General features: G+C 42.1%; 1 protein-coding gene across 1 annotated transcript in view; it reads left to right on the forward strand.

Moving 5' to 3' along the window:
- The window catches only part of rasgrp3 (RAS guanyl releasing protein 3 (calcium and DAG-regulated)), a 123,647-nt gene that overhangs the window by 94,009 nt on the left and 11,535 nt on the right, over positions 1–18,103 (forward strand). The window contains exons 13-17 of the mRNA XM_041789572.1: positions 2,624–2,771; positions 13,170–13,206; positions 16,294–16,443; positions 16,515–16,891; positions 17,521–17,977. Of these exons, the coding sequence (XP_041645506.1) occupies positions 2,624–2,771; positions 13,170–13,206; positions 16,294–16,443; positions 16,515–16,891; positions 17,521–17,529 (721 nt within the window). The 3' untranslated portion in view covers positions 17,530–17,977. The remainder of the gene's footprint in view (positions 1–2,623; positions 2,772–13,169; positions 13,207–16,293; positions 16,444–16,514; positions 16,892–17,520; positions 17,978–18,103) is intronic.

Genomic DNA, 18,103 nt, shown 5'->3' on the forward strand with positions numbered 1-18,103 from the left:
CCTCTCTGTCCCATCACAGCCAACTCTATCCCATCACAGCCCAAGCTGTCCCATCACAGTCCTGTCTGTCCCATCACAGTCCTCTCTGTCCAATCACAGTCCACGCTGTCCCATCACAGTCCTGTCTGTCCCATCACAGTCCTCTCTGTCCCATCACAGTCCACGCTGTCCCATCACAGTCCTGTCTGTCCCATCACACATAGCTTGAGTGTCTGTAATGTGTTTATTTGGCGTTTTTGTTGGCCCCCCCCAAACACACACACACATACACACACACACGCACACACTTCTCACTACTCCTGAATTTGCCCCCATGTGGATGGGACGTAAGTGAGCCTCTGGTGTGAGTCAGGGGGCGGTTTTAGGCCCAGTCCACACGGAGACGAATTGAGGAGAAGATGCAAAAGTTTTTTATCGGCATTTCTGGTGACTGTAAACGCTACTTTTCGAAAACGGGTCCCAGAGTGCACAAATCCATGAACAACTGCTGTTTCATCTCTGTGTGGACGCCAACCGCATCTTTCTTCAAAGGATTACGTCACACACAGTGTAGCTCTTTTACCACGCCTGCGCTGGTCCGGATTAAACAACAATGGCGGACTACAGGATTGTGTTGGTGCTGCAGAAGCGACTGAGCTTGTTGTGGCTTTATCAGCAGAATCTGATGCTCCTTTACCACCACAGAGAAACACACACTCCAGATGTTCTTAAATCCACCACAGAGAAACACACACTCCAGATGTTCTTAAATCCACCACAGAGAAACACACACTCCAGATGTTCTTAAATCCACCACAGAGAAACACACACTCCAGATGTTCTTAAATCCACCACAGAGAAACACACACTCCAGATGTTCTTAAATCCACACACTCCAGATGTTCTTAAATCCACCACAGAGAAACACACACTCCAGATGTTCTTAAATCCACACACTCCAGATGTTCTTAAATCCACACACTCCAGATGTTCTTAAATCCACCACAGAGAAACACACACTCCAGATGTTCTTAAATCCACCACAGAGAAACACACACTCCAGATGTTCTTAAATCCACACACTCCAGATGTTCTTAAATCCACAACAGAAACACACACTCCAGATGTTCTTAAATCCACCACGGAGAAACACACACTCCAGATGTTCTTAAATCCACCACAGAGAAACACACACTCCAGATGTTCTTAAATCCACCACAGAGAAACACACACTCCAGATGTTCTTAAATCCACCACAGAGAAACACACACTCCAGATGTTCTTAAATCCACCACAGAGAAACACACACTCCAGATGTTCTTAAATCCACCACAGAGAAACACACACTCCAGATGTTCTTAAATCCACACACTCCAGATGTTCTTAAATCCACCACAGAGAAACACACACTCCAGATGTTCTTAAATCCACCACAGAGAAACACACACTCCAGATGTTCTTAAATCCACCACAGAGAAACACACACTCCAGATGTTCTTAAATCCACCACAGAGAAACACACACTCCAGATGTTCTTAAATCCACACACTCCAGATGTTCTTAAATCTACCACAGAGAACAACCAGAAGGGCCACTAGAAGAAAGTTTGTGTCAGTTTTCTGTGTTCTTCTTCTCTCTTTTGGTGCATTTCTGTGTCAGCATTACGGCGCCACGTACAGGCTTGGCATATGCACTACAGTGTTTTCAGTCGTTCCAGTGGTTCTGTGCTGACGCAGAAATCTGTCCTTATGGAGAAGTTTTTCAAAACAGAACAGCAATATATGGTTTTTGTCTCTGTGTCAACCACGAGAGAAAGAGTTCCAGATGTTCTTAAATAACAGAGAAAGAATTAGATGTTCTTAACATCTCAGTAAATATTCATCAGCACAATCTCAGCACATTCTAATGGAATAAATAAGATTATCTTTTGATATTTTTATTGCTTTAAACTTGGTAAAAACACACTGACAGATGTAGAGGTGACCAGTAGCACTGATTTATAAAAACACATTAAATCATGAAAAATTGAGATACAAGGTTTTGGCCTGATGTCAGTGATAAATAAGATAAATAAATAAATGCTCATTTTCAGTGACATGTTGTATCTTCTGACTCTATACAGACATTTTTATAAATCCCATTTAACCTCACAATTATTCACTGTTTCATTCCAGCTCTGGATGAACTCATGATCTACCTCACATCAGAATTTGTGGCTCTGACTAAAGTTAGAATATTTTATTTAAGAATTTGTGGCTCTGACTAAAGTTAGAACATTTTATTTAAGAATTTGTGGCTCTTTAGTAGAAAAAAGGTTGAGCTCCACTGGCGTTAGGTTCAACGATGGATGTTTCAACACATGCAGACTGAACTCAACTAACCAATAAACAGGCTTCTTTATGGTTTCTGTTCTTTCTCATCTCTTCTCTATATTTGAATTTCATCACAGGACGATGCCAGAGGATCTTTTATTAGCTGTCAGAAGGATTTTTGGATGTTCTTGGGTTGAAGTAGTCCATGTTGGTTAACTCTGAGTGGTCTGACCTTTCTCTTTAGAAACAGTGGATGTGCTTTCAGAGGAATGGAGGCGTGTCCTTCAGACTAACCCTGATGTCTGAGTGGTTCTGGTCTTTCTCTCTCTCAGAGACGGGCTCATCAGTAAGGACGAGATGATTGCCTATTTCCTCCGAGCTAACCCCCTCCTCCAGTGTAAGATGGGACCGGGTTTTATTCATGATTTCCAGGAGATGACTTACCTGAAGCCCACCTTCTGTGAACACTGTGCTGGCTTTGTGAGTATCTCTCATTTCATCTTTCACGAATAAATGTGCACATGAAAATAATCACCGTCCCACTGACAATGGCGCCTGTCCCGTCTGGAGCGACGGCCTCTACCGTCACTGTCATAAATATATAATTATTGTTACTGTGGCTGCTTGACGAGGACGTCGCTCCTGTGTGAGTTGAGAGGCAGGTCAAAGGTCAATCATGGTAGTGGTCTTGTGTTCACCCCTCCATTCCACCATAGCAGACACAGCTCTCTTTCTTTTCACCATCCTTCTTAACCCTGAGTGCCAGCAACAACACTATCCTATTGGTCAGCCTCATGATACACAGCGCCACCGTCAGGCCAGGATTTAGAACTACAAAGAGGAGGCGCTGTGGCGCCACCGTCAGGCCAAGATTTAGAACTACAAAGAAGAGGCGCTGCGGCGCCACCGTCAGGCCAAGATTTAGAACTACAAAGAGGAGGCGTCGTGGCGCCACCATCAGGCCAGGCTGTAGAACTACAGTCTGGCCTGTAGTTCTAAGCCTTACAATCAAAGCTGGGGAGCATCCTGGATTCATCACTGATTATGTCATTACAAGAGCGTCCTGACATGATACCAGTCGTTTGTAATCCAACACCCAGAATGCCCCGGGTCAGGAAGAAGAGGACAGCCATGAGGAATGAACTGGAATGGACCAAACTGGACTGGACTAAACTGGACTGGACGAAACTGGTCTGGACCAAACTGGACTGGAATAAACTGGTCTGAACCGAATTGGACTGGACTAAACTGGACTGGACCAAACTGGACTGGACCAAACTGGACTGGAATAAACTGGTCTCAACCAAACTGGACTCGAATAAACTGGTCTGAACCAAACTGGACTGGAATAAACTGGTCTGAACCAAACTGGACTGGACCAACCTGGACTGGACTAAACTGAAATGGACCAAACTGGACTGGAATAAACTGGTCTGAACAAAATTGGACTGGACCAAACTGGGTTGGACTAAACTGGACTGGATCAAACTGGACTGGAATACACTGTTCTGAACCAAACTGGACTGTACTAAACTGGTCTGAACCAAACTGGACTGGACCAAACTGGACTGGACCAAACTGGACTGGAATAAACTGGACTGGACTAAACAGGACCAGACAAAACTGGACTGGACCAAACTGGACTGGACTAAACTGGACTGGACCAAACTGGACTAGAATACACTGGACTGCACCAAACTGGACTAGACAAAACTTGACTGGAACAAACTGGATCGGATCTACCTGGACTGGACCTAACTTGACTGGACCAAACTGGACCAGACTGGACTGGACCAATATGGACTGGAACAAAATGGGCTGGACCAAACTGGATCGGACCAAACTGGACTGGACTGAAAAAAAAACTGGACTGGATCACATTGGACCAGACCAAATTGGACTGGAATAAAGTGGACCAGACCAAACTGGACTTGACCAAACTGGACTGGACTAAACTGGACTTGACCAAACTGGACTGTACTAAACTGGACTGGACCAAACTGGACTGGACCAAACTGGACTAGACAAAACTTGACTTGACCAAACTGGATCGGACCCACCTGGACTGGACCTAACTGTACTGGACCAACCTGGACTGGACCAAACTGGACCGGACCTAACTGGACCAGACCAAACTGGACTGGAATAAAGTGGACCAGACCAAACTGGACTTGACCAAACTGGACTGGACTAAACTGGACTTGACCAAACTGGACTGTACTAAACTGGACTGGACCAAACTGGACTGGACCAAACTGGACTAGACAAAACTTGACTTGACCAAACTGGATCGGACCCACCTGGACTGGACCTAACTGTACTGGACCAACCTGGACTGGACCAAACTGGACCGGACCTAACTGGACCAGACCAAACTGGACTAGACTGAAATAAACTGGACTGGATTACATTGGACCAGACCACACTGGACTGGACTTAACTGGACCAGATCACACTGGACTGGACCAAAGTGGACTGCACCAAACTGGACTGGACCAAACTGGACTGGACTACACTGGACCGCACCAAACTGGACCAAACAAGTCTGGACTGGACCAAACTGGACTTGACTAAACTGGACCAGACCAAACTTGACTTGACCAAACTGAACTGGACTAAACTGGACCAGACCAAACTGGACTGGACTAAACTGGAGTGGACTAAACTGGACTGGACCAAACTGGACTGGACCAAACTAAACTGTACCAGACCAAACTTGACTTGACCAAACTGGACTGGACCAAACTGGACTGGACCAAACTGAACTAGACCAAACTGAACTAGACCAAACTGGACCGTACCAACCTGGACAAAACTGGACTGGACCAAAGTGGACCAGACCAAACTTGATTGGACCAATCTGGACTGGACCAAACGGGACCAGACCAACCTGGACTCAACTAAACTGAACTGGATTAACCTGGACAAAGCCAAACTGGACTGGATCAAACTGGAATGGACTAAACTTGACTGCACCAAACTGGACCAGACCAAACTGGACTAAACTGGACTGGACCAAACTTGACTTGACTGAAATAAACTGGACTGGATTACATTGGACCAGACCACACTGGACTGGACTTAACTGGACCAGATCACACTGGACTGGACCAACCTGGACTGGACAAAACTGGACTGGACCAAACTGAACTAGACCAAACTGAACTAGACCAAACTGGACCGTACCAACCTGGACAAAACTGGACTGGACAAAACTGGACCAGACCAAACTTGATTGGACCAATCTGGACTGGACCAAACGGGACCAGACCAACCTGGACTCAACTAAACTGAACTGGATTAAACTGGACAAAGCCAAACTGGACTGGATCAAACTGGAATGGACTAAAATTGACTGCACCAAACTGGACCAGACCAAACTGGACTAAACTGGACTGGACCAAACTGGACTTGACTAAACTGGACCAGACCAAACTGGACTGGACCAAACTGGACCAGAACTAACTGGACTGGACTAAACTGGACTGGACCAAACTGGACTGGACTAAATGGACTGGACCAAACTGGACTGGACCAAACTGGACCAGACCAAACTTGACTGGACGAAACTGGACTGGAATAAACTGGACTGGACTAAACTGGACTGGACCAAACTGGATCGGACCCACCTGGACTGGACCTAACTGGACTGAACCAAAATGGACTGGACTAAACTGGACTGGACCAAACCTGACTTGACCAAACTGGACCAGACCAAACTTGACTGGACGAAACTGGACTGGAATAAACTGGACTGGATAAAACTGGACCAGACCAAACTGGACTGGACCAAACTGGACTGGACTAAACTGGACTGGACCAAACTGGACCAGACCAAACTGGACTGGACTAAACTGGAGTGGACTAAACTGGACTGGACCAAACTGGACTGGACCAAACTAAACTGTACCAGACCAAACTTGACTTGACAAAACTGGACTGGACCAAACTGGACTGGACCAAACTGAACTAGACCAAACTGAACTAGACCAAACTGGACCGTACCAACCATGACAAAACTGGACTGGACTAAACTGGACCAGACCAAACTTGATTGGACCAATCTGGACTGGACCAAACGGGACCAGACCAACCTGGACTCAACTAAACTGAACTGGATTAACCTGGACAAAGCCAAACTGGACTGGATCAAACTGGAATGGACTAAACTTGACTGCACCAAACTGGACCAGACCAAACTGGACTAAACTGGACTGGACCAAACTGGACTTGACTGAAATAAACTGGACTGGATTACATTGAACCAGACCACACTGGACTGGACTTAACTGGACCAGATCACACTGGACTGGACCAACCTGGACTGGACAAAACTGGACTGGACAAAAACTGAACTAGACCAAACTGAACCAAACCAAACTGGACCGTACCAACCTGGACAAAACTGGACTGGACCAAACTGGACTGGACCAAACTAGTCTGGACCATACTGGACTGGAACAACCTGGACTGCACCAAACTGGACCAGACCAAACTGGACTAAACTGGACTGGACCAAACTGGACTTGACTAAACTGGACCAGACCAAACTGGACTGGACCAAACTGGACCAGAACTAACTGGACTGGACTAAACTGGACTGGACCAAACTGGACTGGACTAAATTGACTGGACCAAACTGGACTGGACCAAACTGGACCAGACCAAACTTGACTGGACGAAACTGGACTGGAATAAACTGGACTGGATAAAACTGGACCAGACCAAACTGGACTGGACCAAACTGGACTGGACTAAACTGGACTGGACCAAATTGGATCGGACCCACCTGGACTGGACCTAACTGGACTGAACCAAAATGGACTGGACTAAACTGGACTGGACCAAACCTGACTTGACCAAACTGGACCAGACCAAACTGGGCTAGACCAAACTGGACCGGACCAAACTGGACTAGACTGAAATAAACTGGACTGGATTACATTGGACCAGACCACACTGGACTGGACTAAACTGGACCAGATCACACTGGACTGGACCAAAGTGGACTGCACCAAACTGGACTGGACCAAACTGGACCGGACTACACTGGACCGCACCAAACTGGACCAAACTAGTCTGGACCAGACCAAACTGGACTGGACTAAACTGGACCAGACCAAACTTGACTTGACCAAACTGGACTGGACTAAACTGGACCGGATTACACTGGACCGCACCAAACTGGACCAAACTAGTCTGGACTGGACCAAACTGGACTGGACTAAACTGGACCAGACCAAACTGGACTGGACTAAACTGGAGTGGACCAAACTGGACTGGACCAAATTGGACTGGACCAAACTGGACTGGACTAAACTAGACTGGACTAAACTGGACTGGACCAAACTGGACTGGACCAAACTGGTCTACACCAAACTGGTCTGAACCCAACTGGACTAGACAAAACTGGACTGGACCAATCTTGACTGGACCAAATCTGACTGGAATAAACTGGTCTGAACCAAACTGGACTGGACCAACCTGGACTGGACTAAACTGGACCAGACCAAACTGGCCTGTACTAAACTGGACTGGACCAAACTGGACTGGACCAAACTGGACTGGACCAAACTGGACTGGAATAAACTGGACTGAACCAAACTGGTCTGAACCAAACTGGACTGAACCAAACTGGACTGAAATAAACTGGTCTCAGAAAACTTGACTGGACTGGACCAAACTGGACCAAACTGGACCAGACCTAAGTGGACTGAACCAAACTGGATCAGACAAAACTGGACTGAACCAAAATGGACTGGACTAAACTGGACTGGACCAAACTGGAGCAGACCAAAGTGGACTGGACCAAACTGGATCAGACCAAACTGGACTGAACCAAAATGGTCTAGACCAAACTGGACTGGACTGGACCAAACTGGACTGGACTAAACTGGACCAAACCAAACTGGACTGGACCAAACTGGACTGGATTAAACTGGACTGGACCAAACTGGACTGTACCAAACTGGATTGGACTGAACTGGACTGGACTAAACTGGTTGGGACCAACCTGGACAGGAGCAAACTGGACAGGACTAATCTGGACTGGACCAAACTGTACCAGACCAAGCTGGACTGGACTGAAATAAACTGGACTGGATCAAACTGTACTGGTCCAAAGTGGCCGAGACAAAGCTGGACTGGACTTAAATTAACTGGACTAGACTAAACCGAACAGGACTGGACCAATCTGGTCTGAACCAAACTGGACTAAACGAAAATGGACTGGACCAACCTGGACTGGACCAACCTGGACTGGACTAAACTGGACCGGACCAAACTGGCCTGTACTAAACTGGACTGGACCAAACTGGACTGGACCAAACTGGACTGGAATAAACTGGACTGAACCAAACTGGTCTGAACCAAACTGGACTGAACCAAACTGGACTGAAATAAACTGGTCTCAGAAAACTTGAGTGGACTAAACTGGACTGGACCAAACTGGATCAGACAAAACTGGACTGAACCAAAATGGACTGGACTAAACTGGACTGGACCAAACTGGATCAGACCAAACTGGACTGAACCAAAATGGTCTAGACCAAACTGGACTGGACTGGACCAAACTGGACTGGACTAAACTGGACCAAACCAAACTGGACTGGACCAAACTGGACTGGATTAAACTGGACTGGACCAAACTGGACTGTACCAAACTGGATTGGACTGAACTGGACTGGACTAAACTGGTTGGGACCAACCTGGACAGGAGCAAACTGGACAGGACTAATCTCGACCGGACCAAACTGTACCAGACCAAGCTGGACTGGACTGAAATAAACTGGACTGGATCAAACTGTACTGGACCAAAGTGGCCGAGACAAAGCTGGACTGGACTAAAATTAACTGGATTAGACTAAACCGAACAGGACTGGACCAAACTGGACTGGACCAATCTGGTCTGAACCAAACTGGACTAAACGAAAATGGACTGGACCAACCTGGACTGGACCAACCTGGACTGGACTAAAGTGGACTGGACCAAACTGGACTGAACTAAACTGGACGTTGACCAAACTGGACTGGACTAAACTGAACTGGACCATACTGGACTTGACTAAATGGACTGCACCAAACTGGATCAGTCCGAACTGGACTGGACCAGCTAGACCAAACTGGACTGGACTGGACCAAACTGGAATGGACCAAACTGGACTGGACCGAACTGGACTGGAATAAACTGGACTGGACTAAACAGGACCAGACCAAACTGGACTGGACCAAACTGGACTGGACTAAACTGGACTGGACCAAACTGGACTAGAATACACTGGACTGGACCAAACTGGATCAGACCCACCTGGACTGGACCTAACTGGACTCGAACAAACTGGACCGGACCAAACTGGACCGGACCTAACTGGGCTAGACCAAACTGGACCAGACCAAACTGGACTAGACTGAAATAAACTGGACCAGATCACACTGGACTGGACCAAAGTGGACTGCACCAAACTGGACTGGACCAAACTGGACTGGACTACACTGGACCGCACCAAACTGGACCAAACAAGTCTGGACTGGACCAAACTGGACTTGAACAAACTGGACTGGACTAAACTGGACCAGACCAAACTGGACTGGACTAAACTGGAGTGGACCAAACTGGACTTGACTAAAGTTGTTCAGAACAAACTTGACTTGACCAAACTGGACTGGACCAAACTGGACTGGACCAAACTAGTCTGGACCAAACTGGACTGGACCAACCTGGACTGGACAAAACTGAACCGGACCAAACTGAACTGGACCAAACTGGATTGGACTGAACTGGACTGGACTAAACTGGTTGGGACCAACCTGGACAGGAGCAAACTGGACAGGACTAATCTCGACCGGACCAAACTGTACCAGACCAAGCTGGAATGGACTGAAATAAACTGGACTGGATCAAACTGTACTGGACCAAAGTGGCCGAGACAAAGCTGGACTGGACTAAAATTAACTGGACTAGACTAAACCGAACAGGACTGGACCAAACTGGACTGGACCAATCTGGTCTGAACCAAACTGGACTAAACGAAAATGGACTGGACCAACCTGGACTGGACCAACCTGGACTGGACTAAAGTGGACTGGACCAAACTGGACTGAACTAAACTGGACGTTGACCAAACTGGACTGGACTAAACTGAACTGGACCATACTGGACTTGACTAAATGGACTGCACCAAACTGGATCAGTCCGAACTGGACTGGACCAAACTAGACCAAACTGGACTGGACTGGACCAAACTGGAATGGACCAAACTGGACTGGACCGAACTGGACTGGAATAAACTGGACTGGACTAAACAGGACCAGACCAAACTGGACTGGACCAAACTGGACTGGACTAAACTGGACTGGACCAAACTGGACTAGAATACACTGGACTGGACCAAACTGGATCAGACCCACCTGGACTGGACCTAACTGGACTGGAACAAACTGGACCGGACCAAACTGGACCGGACCTAACTGGGCTAGACCAAACTGGACCAGACCAAACTGGACTAGACTGAAATAAACTGGACCAGATCACACTGGACTGGACCAAAGTGGACTGCACCAAACTGGACTGGACCAAACTGGACTGGACTACACTGGACCGCACCAAACTGGACCAAACAAGTCTGGACTGGACCAAACTGGACTTGAACAAACTGGACTGGACTAAACTGGACCAGACCAAACTGGACTGGACTAAACTGGAGTGGACCAAACTGGACTTGACTAAAGTTGTTCAGAACAAACTTGACTTGACCAAACTGGACTGGACCAAACTGGACTGGACCAAACTAGTCTGGACCAAACTGGACTGGACCAACCTGGACTGGACAAAACTGAACTGGACCAAACTGAACTGGACCAAACTGGACCTGACCAAACTGGACCGTACCAACCTGGACAAAACTGGACTGGACTAAACTGGACCAGACCAAACTTGATTGGACCAAACGGGACCAGACCAACCTGGACTTGACCAAACTGGACTGGACCAAACTAGTCTGGACCAAACTGAACTGGACCAAACTGGACTGGACCAAACTGGACCAGACCTCACTGGACTGGACTAAACTGGACAGGACCAAGCAGGACCAGACCAAACTGTACTGGACCAAACTGGACCGGACCAACCTGGACCAAACTGGACTGAACTACACTGGACCAGACCAAACTGGACTGGAATAAACTGGACTGCACCAAACTGGACTGGACCAAACTGGACCGGACCAAACTGGACTCGACTAAACTGGACCAAACTGGACTTGACTAAACTGTAGCAGACCAAACTTGACCGGACCAAACTGGACTGGACTAACCTGGACTGGACCAAACTGGACTGGACCAAACTTGACTTGACCAAACTGGACTGGACCAAACTAGTCTGGACCAAACTGGACTGGATCAAACTGGACTGGACCAATCTGGACCAGAACTCACTGGATTGGACCAAACTGGACAGGACCAAGCAGGACCAGACCAAACTGTACTGGACCAAACTGGACTGGACCAACCTTGACCAAACATGACTGAACTACACTGGACCAGACCAAACTTGACTGGACCAAACTGGACTGGACTAAACTGGACTGGACAAAACTGGACCAGAGAAACATGGATTGGACCAAACTGGACTGGATTAAACTGGACCGGACCAAACTGGACCAGAACAAACTGGACTGGACCAAACTGGAGTGGACCAAACTGGACCAGACCAACCTGGACCAAACCAAAATGGACTGGAACAAACTAAACTGTACCAGACCAAACTTGACTTGACAACACTGGACTGGACCAAACTGGACTGGACCAAACAAGTCTGGACAAAACTGGACTGGACCGCACTGGACTGGACTAAACTGGACTGGACCAAACTGAAGTAGACCATACTGGACTGGACCAAACTGGACCTGACCAACCTTGACCAAACTGGACCAGACCAACCTGGACCAAACTGGACTGACCTACACTGGACCAGACCAAACTGTACTGGACCAAACTGTACTGGACCAAACTGGACTGGACCAAACTGGACCGGATCAAACTGGACTAAACTGGACCAAACTGGACCGGATCAAACTGGACTAAACTGGACCAAACTGGACCGGATCAAACTGGACTAAACTGGACCAAACTGGACCAAACTGGACTTGACTAAACTGGACTGGACCAAACTTGACCGGACCAAACTGCACTGGACTAAACTGGACTGGACCAAACTTGACTTGACTAAACTGGACCAGACCAAACTTGACTTGACCAAACTGGACTGGACCAAACTAGTCTGGACCAAACTGGACTGGACCAAACTGGACCAGACCTCACTGGACTGGACTAAACTGGACAGGACCAAGCAGGACCAGACCAAACTGTACTGGACCAAACTGGACCGGACCAACCTGGACCAAACTGGACTGAACTACACTGGACCAGACCAAACTTGACTGGACCAAACTGGACTGGACCAGAGCAACCTGGACTGGACCAATCTGGACTGGACCAAACTGGACCACTTTGCTAAAATGTTTCCTACAGGGGCGCCTCATGTAAGAGGTTTTTTTTTAACTTCCTGCCTGCTGACGTTTCTCAGTGACCGTCAGAAATGTTTGCATCTTTTTGAGCCTTTTATTAGTTTCTGTTTTCATCATCCGCTCAGATTCCACCTTCGTGCTAACACTGGTCCTGAAGGTTATGGCGTCATGTGTGAGAACCTATGGGTACTCCATCCTGTTACCAATCGTTTGTTGTGAAAATGTCAGTCTGTCTAAATCTGAGCATCTGATCCACAGAGGAGGAATGTGATGATTGGTGTGTTTTATTAGAGACATTCTATTTTAGGATTTAAGTGGTTCATTTTTCTCTTCTAACTCTTCTTTTGACCTGCAGCTCTGGGGAATCATCAAGCAAGGCTACAAGTGCAAAGGTAAAGTTTGATCACGTTTTCATTTTAGATGTGATGATGATAAAGAGCAGCAGCTCAAACCAAAGAGGGGGAATCTTTCAGTGTTGAACAGAGAGAGACTGAAATATTCAGACAACATATTCATACCACATCCAGGACAGAGGCCATAAAAATCCTGGAAAAAAACATGTGTGTATATGCTCACATACATACAGAACATCCACATGAGGACAGGGTCCACATGCCCTCATCTACTCTGAACATCCACCAAATAAAGACACCAACATCCCTGAGCTTCATCTGGGATCTGGACTCAAGGATTTATAGAAGGCTAAAAAGGTCCTTCTTCATCCTGCTGCCTTTAACAAACATAGTCTGGTATCATAGAAACAGAGCTTTCAGATTATTAGATTCAGATTATTCTCCCCTGAAGCTAAGCTGCTCTTTTATATTTATTATTTATTAACTCACTTATTTACTTATTAATTTATTCACTTATTTATTTATTTACTTATTTATATACTTGTTTATTTATTTATTTACTTATTTATTTATTTACTTATTAATTTACTTTTTCTCTACTTATTTATTTACTTATTTATTTGTTTTTTATATACTTTTAAAAATATATACTTATTTATTTATTTATTTATTTATTTATTTATTTATTCACTTATTTATTTACTTATTTATGTACTTATTTGTTTACTTAGTTATTTTTATTCATTTACTTATTTATTTATTTTTCTTTTTTATTTATTCACTTATTTATTTACTTATTTATGCACTTATTTCTTTACTTACTTATTTTAATTCATTTACTTATTTATTTTTCCTTTTTATTTATTTACTTATGTATTTATCAACTTATTTATTTATTTCAGTATTTATTTATTTTCTTATTATTTTCTTGTTTATTTATATACTTATTTATTCATTAATTTACTTTTTTATTTATTTACTTATTTATTCATTCACTTAATTATTTATTTACCTATTAATTTATTTAATTTATATTTACTTTTTATTTACTTATTTATTTACTTATTTATTTCTTTTATTTACTTTTTTGAATATATACTAATTTATTTATTTACTTATTTATTTACTTATATATCTATTATCTTATTTATTTATTTACTTATTTATTATTTTCTTATTATTTTCTTGTTTATTTATATACTTATTTATTTATTTATTCAGTTATTATTTATTTACTTATTTATTTATTTACTTATTTATTTACTTATTTATTTATTTACTTTTTATTTACTTTTTTATTTACTTATTTATTTATTGATTAATTAATTAATTAATTAATTTACTTATTTATTTATTTATTTATGTACTTATTTCTATCCTTACTTATTTTTATTTATTTATTTACTTATTTATTTATTTACTTATCTATTTATTTTCTTATTATTTTCTTGTTTATTTATATACTTATTTATTTCTTCAGTTGTTATTTATTTACTTATTTATTTATTTATCTGTTTATTTATTCACTTTTTTATTTCTTTACTTATTAATTTACTTTTTATTTACTTATTTAATTACTTTTTATTTACTTTTTAAAATATATACTTAATTATTTATTTATTTATTTATTTATTTATTTATTCACTTATTTTTTTACTTATTTATGTACTTATTTGTTTACTTAGTTATATTATTCATTTACTTATTTATTTATTTTTCTTTTTTATTTATTCACTTATTTATTTACTTATTTATGCACTTATTTCTTTACTTACTTATTTTAATTCATTTACTTATTTATTTTTCCTTTTTATTTATTTACTTATGTATTTATCAACTTATTTATTTATTTCAGTATTTATTTATTTTCTTATTATTTTCTTGTTTATTTATATACTTATTTATTCATTAATTTACTTTTTTATTTATTTACCTATTTGTTCATTCACTTAATTATTTATTTACCTATTAATTTATTTAATTTATATTTACTTATTTATTAACTTATTTATTTCTTTTATTTACTTTTTTGAATATATACTAATTTATTTATTTACTTATTTATTTACTTATATATCTATTATCTTATTTATTTATTTACTTATTTATTATTTTCTTATTATTTTCTTGTATATTTATATACTTATTTATTTATTTATTCAGTTATTATTTATTTACTTATTTATTTATTCACTTATTTATTTATTTATTTATTAACCTTTTATTTACTTTTTTATTTACTTATTTATTTATTGATTAATTAATTAATTTATTTATTTACTTATTTATTTACTTATTTACGTACTTATTTCTATCCTTACTTATTTTTATTTATTTATTTACTTATTTATTTACTTATTTATGTACTTATTTCTATCCTTACTTATTTTTATTTATTTATTTACTTATTTATTAATTTACTTATTTATTTATTTTCTTATTATTTTCTTGTTTATTTATATACTTATTTATTTCTTCAGTTATTATTTATTTACTTATTTATTTATTTATCTGTTTATTTATTCACTTTTTTATTTCTTTACTTATTAATTTACTTTTTATTTACTTATTTAATTATTTTTTATTTACTTTTTAAAATATATACTTAATTATTTATCTTCTTATTTATTTATTTATTTATTTATTTATTCACTTATTTATTTACTTATTTATGTACTTATTTCTTTACTTACTTATTTTTATTTATTTATTTACTTATTAATTTACTTTTTGTTTACTTATTTAATTATTTTTTATTTACTTTTTTAAATATATACTTATTTATTTATTTTCTTATTTATTTATTTATTCACTTATTTATTTACTTATTTATGTACTTATTTCTATACTTACTTATTTTTATTTATTTATTTATTTATTTATTTACTTATTAATTTATTTACTTTTTATTTACTTTTTAAAATATATACTTGTTTATTTATTTTCTTATTTATTTATTTATTTATTCACTCATTTATTTACTTATTTATGTACTTATTTCTTTACTTACTTATTTTTATTTATTTACTTACTTGTTTTCCTATTTACTTATTTTTTTCTTTTTTATTTATATACTTATTTTTGTTATCCACAGATGCATTTATTTCCAGTGTATGTGTGTTGCAGACTGTGGAGTTAACTGTCATAAACAGTGTCGGGAGCTGCTGGTTCTGGCCTGTAGGAAGCTGATCCGGTCTAGCTCTCTGGGCAGCGTTTCTCCGGTCCGACTGACCCACAGCTCGCTGCCCAGCAGCCCTGCCCTGCCCACCTGCACAGGTAACACTCCGCTGTAGGGATTTAAATCTTCCACTCTGCTTTATTCACCCTTTGTGCTCCCTCTCCTGTAGATGAGGACGAGGTGTTTGAGTTCCCATCGGTCACACCAGCAGGTCCAGTCCTGGACCCTCAGTCCATCACCCTGATGACGGGTTCAGCTCAGAGGATCTCTGTACGTCTGCAGAGGGCCACCGCCAGCCAGGCCACGCAGACGGAGCCCCTGTGGCCCGAGCACAGCTGGGGGGCTGCGAACGGTGGATCACATACCTTCCCTAAAATGAAATACAGGACTCACAGGAAAGCGTCCAAGAATAAAGGTTTTGCTCGATGGGAGAACCAGAACGATGGGCCGCACCAGGCGGTCTCCTCACGGTGCAGCGTGGACTCTCAGCAGAGGCCGGACGTCCCAGCAGGGCTCCTACACAACGGAGTGGCACACAGGAGACAGGTCAGGATATAGGAGCTGTAGTATTGTTAGAATGTGAGGATTTAAACAGACGTGTAGAGGAGTAGACTTCCATCATACATGTGACATTTGAGGCCAGTCAGATGTTTCATACGGCAGTCACACTAACTATGATGAGGTGTCTACATGTAAGCATGCTCAGTGTGATACTGTTGGTCTGACAGAAAGTCTGGAAGAGCACAAAATCCTGCATGCACCACCAAAAACATCTTATTCTGAAATCAAAAGACGGAGCTGGTGGGCTTCCTGTTGGGATTCAGGCATGACTCCAAGAGGCTTTTTTCTCATTCTCATGATAATCCATGTGCAGACCCAAAAATCATAAGCCTAGGGTGAATGTTAAAAGTTGATTTAGAGAAACAAAGTAATGATACTGATGCATGAATGTGATGATCCCTGACGTTTGGTGATGGCTGAGGCTCAAACTAAAAAGTTGTATGGCATCATTGGTGGGGGGTCTCTGCAGAAAAAGTACAGGAAAGAAGTTTCAAGTTTGAGTTTGAGTCCACCAGATTAGATCCTTTGACAGGTTTGTTAAATATACAGCCGAGAATCAAATGAAAGCCTGCAGTCACTGGTGTAGACTAAAAATCTTTGCCTTTCTCCTCCAGGACAGCTGACTTGGTCACAGCGGTGAGGGCCGGTCCTACAGGTCCAGAAAGGCCCCAGCAGCAGGGACCTGGAGGCTTCTCTGCATGGGGGACTTACTGGGCTGCCTGAAGTCTCCTCTCAGTGACCTGGAGCTCTCCTGTCCCCTGTAGCCTTCAGCACAGACAGAGCTTCATGTGGAGCTGTGGAAGGACTGAACGAGTGACCTCTGGGAGAAAAAGGTCACAAAGATCATGGAGAGAGGGTCGGGGGAAGATGGACTAGCCCCCTCCTCCATCCTCTGATTCTGGAGGGATCAGCAGCAGTGTTGACTCTAAATAACTTCAAGTCTTCTTCCAGGGTGAACAGAACATCTACACGTGGACATTTCCTTCAGTAGATCAGTACCGGACAGTTAATGGACATGAAGTTCATGATAGCTCAGCAGAAACATCTCCTCACTGCTGCCTGGCTCTGAAGGTGGGTTAAGATGAAGGCTGTGGATGGTTTTTGACCTTTGACCTCCAGAATGTAATCAGTGAGTCAGGGTGAACATATCCCTCAAAGCATTCAGGAGATATCACATGCACATTAGACTTAGTGACC

This window comes from Cheilinus undulatus, linkage group 6, assembly GCF_018320785.1.
Source record: "Cheilinus undulatus linkage group 6, ASM1832078v1, whole genome shotgun sequence".
In the NCBI taxonomy this organism is placed as follows: Eukaryota; Metazoa; Chordata; class Actinopteri; order Labriformes; family Labridae; genus Cheilinus; species Cheilinus undulatus.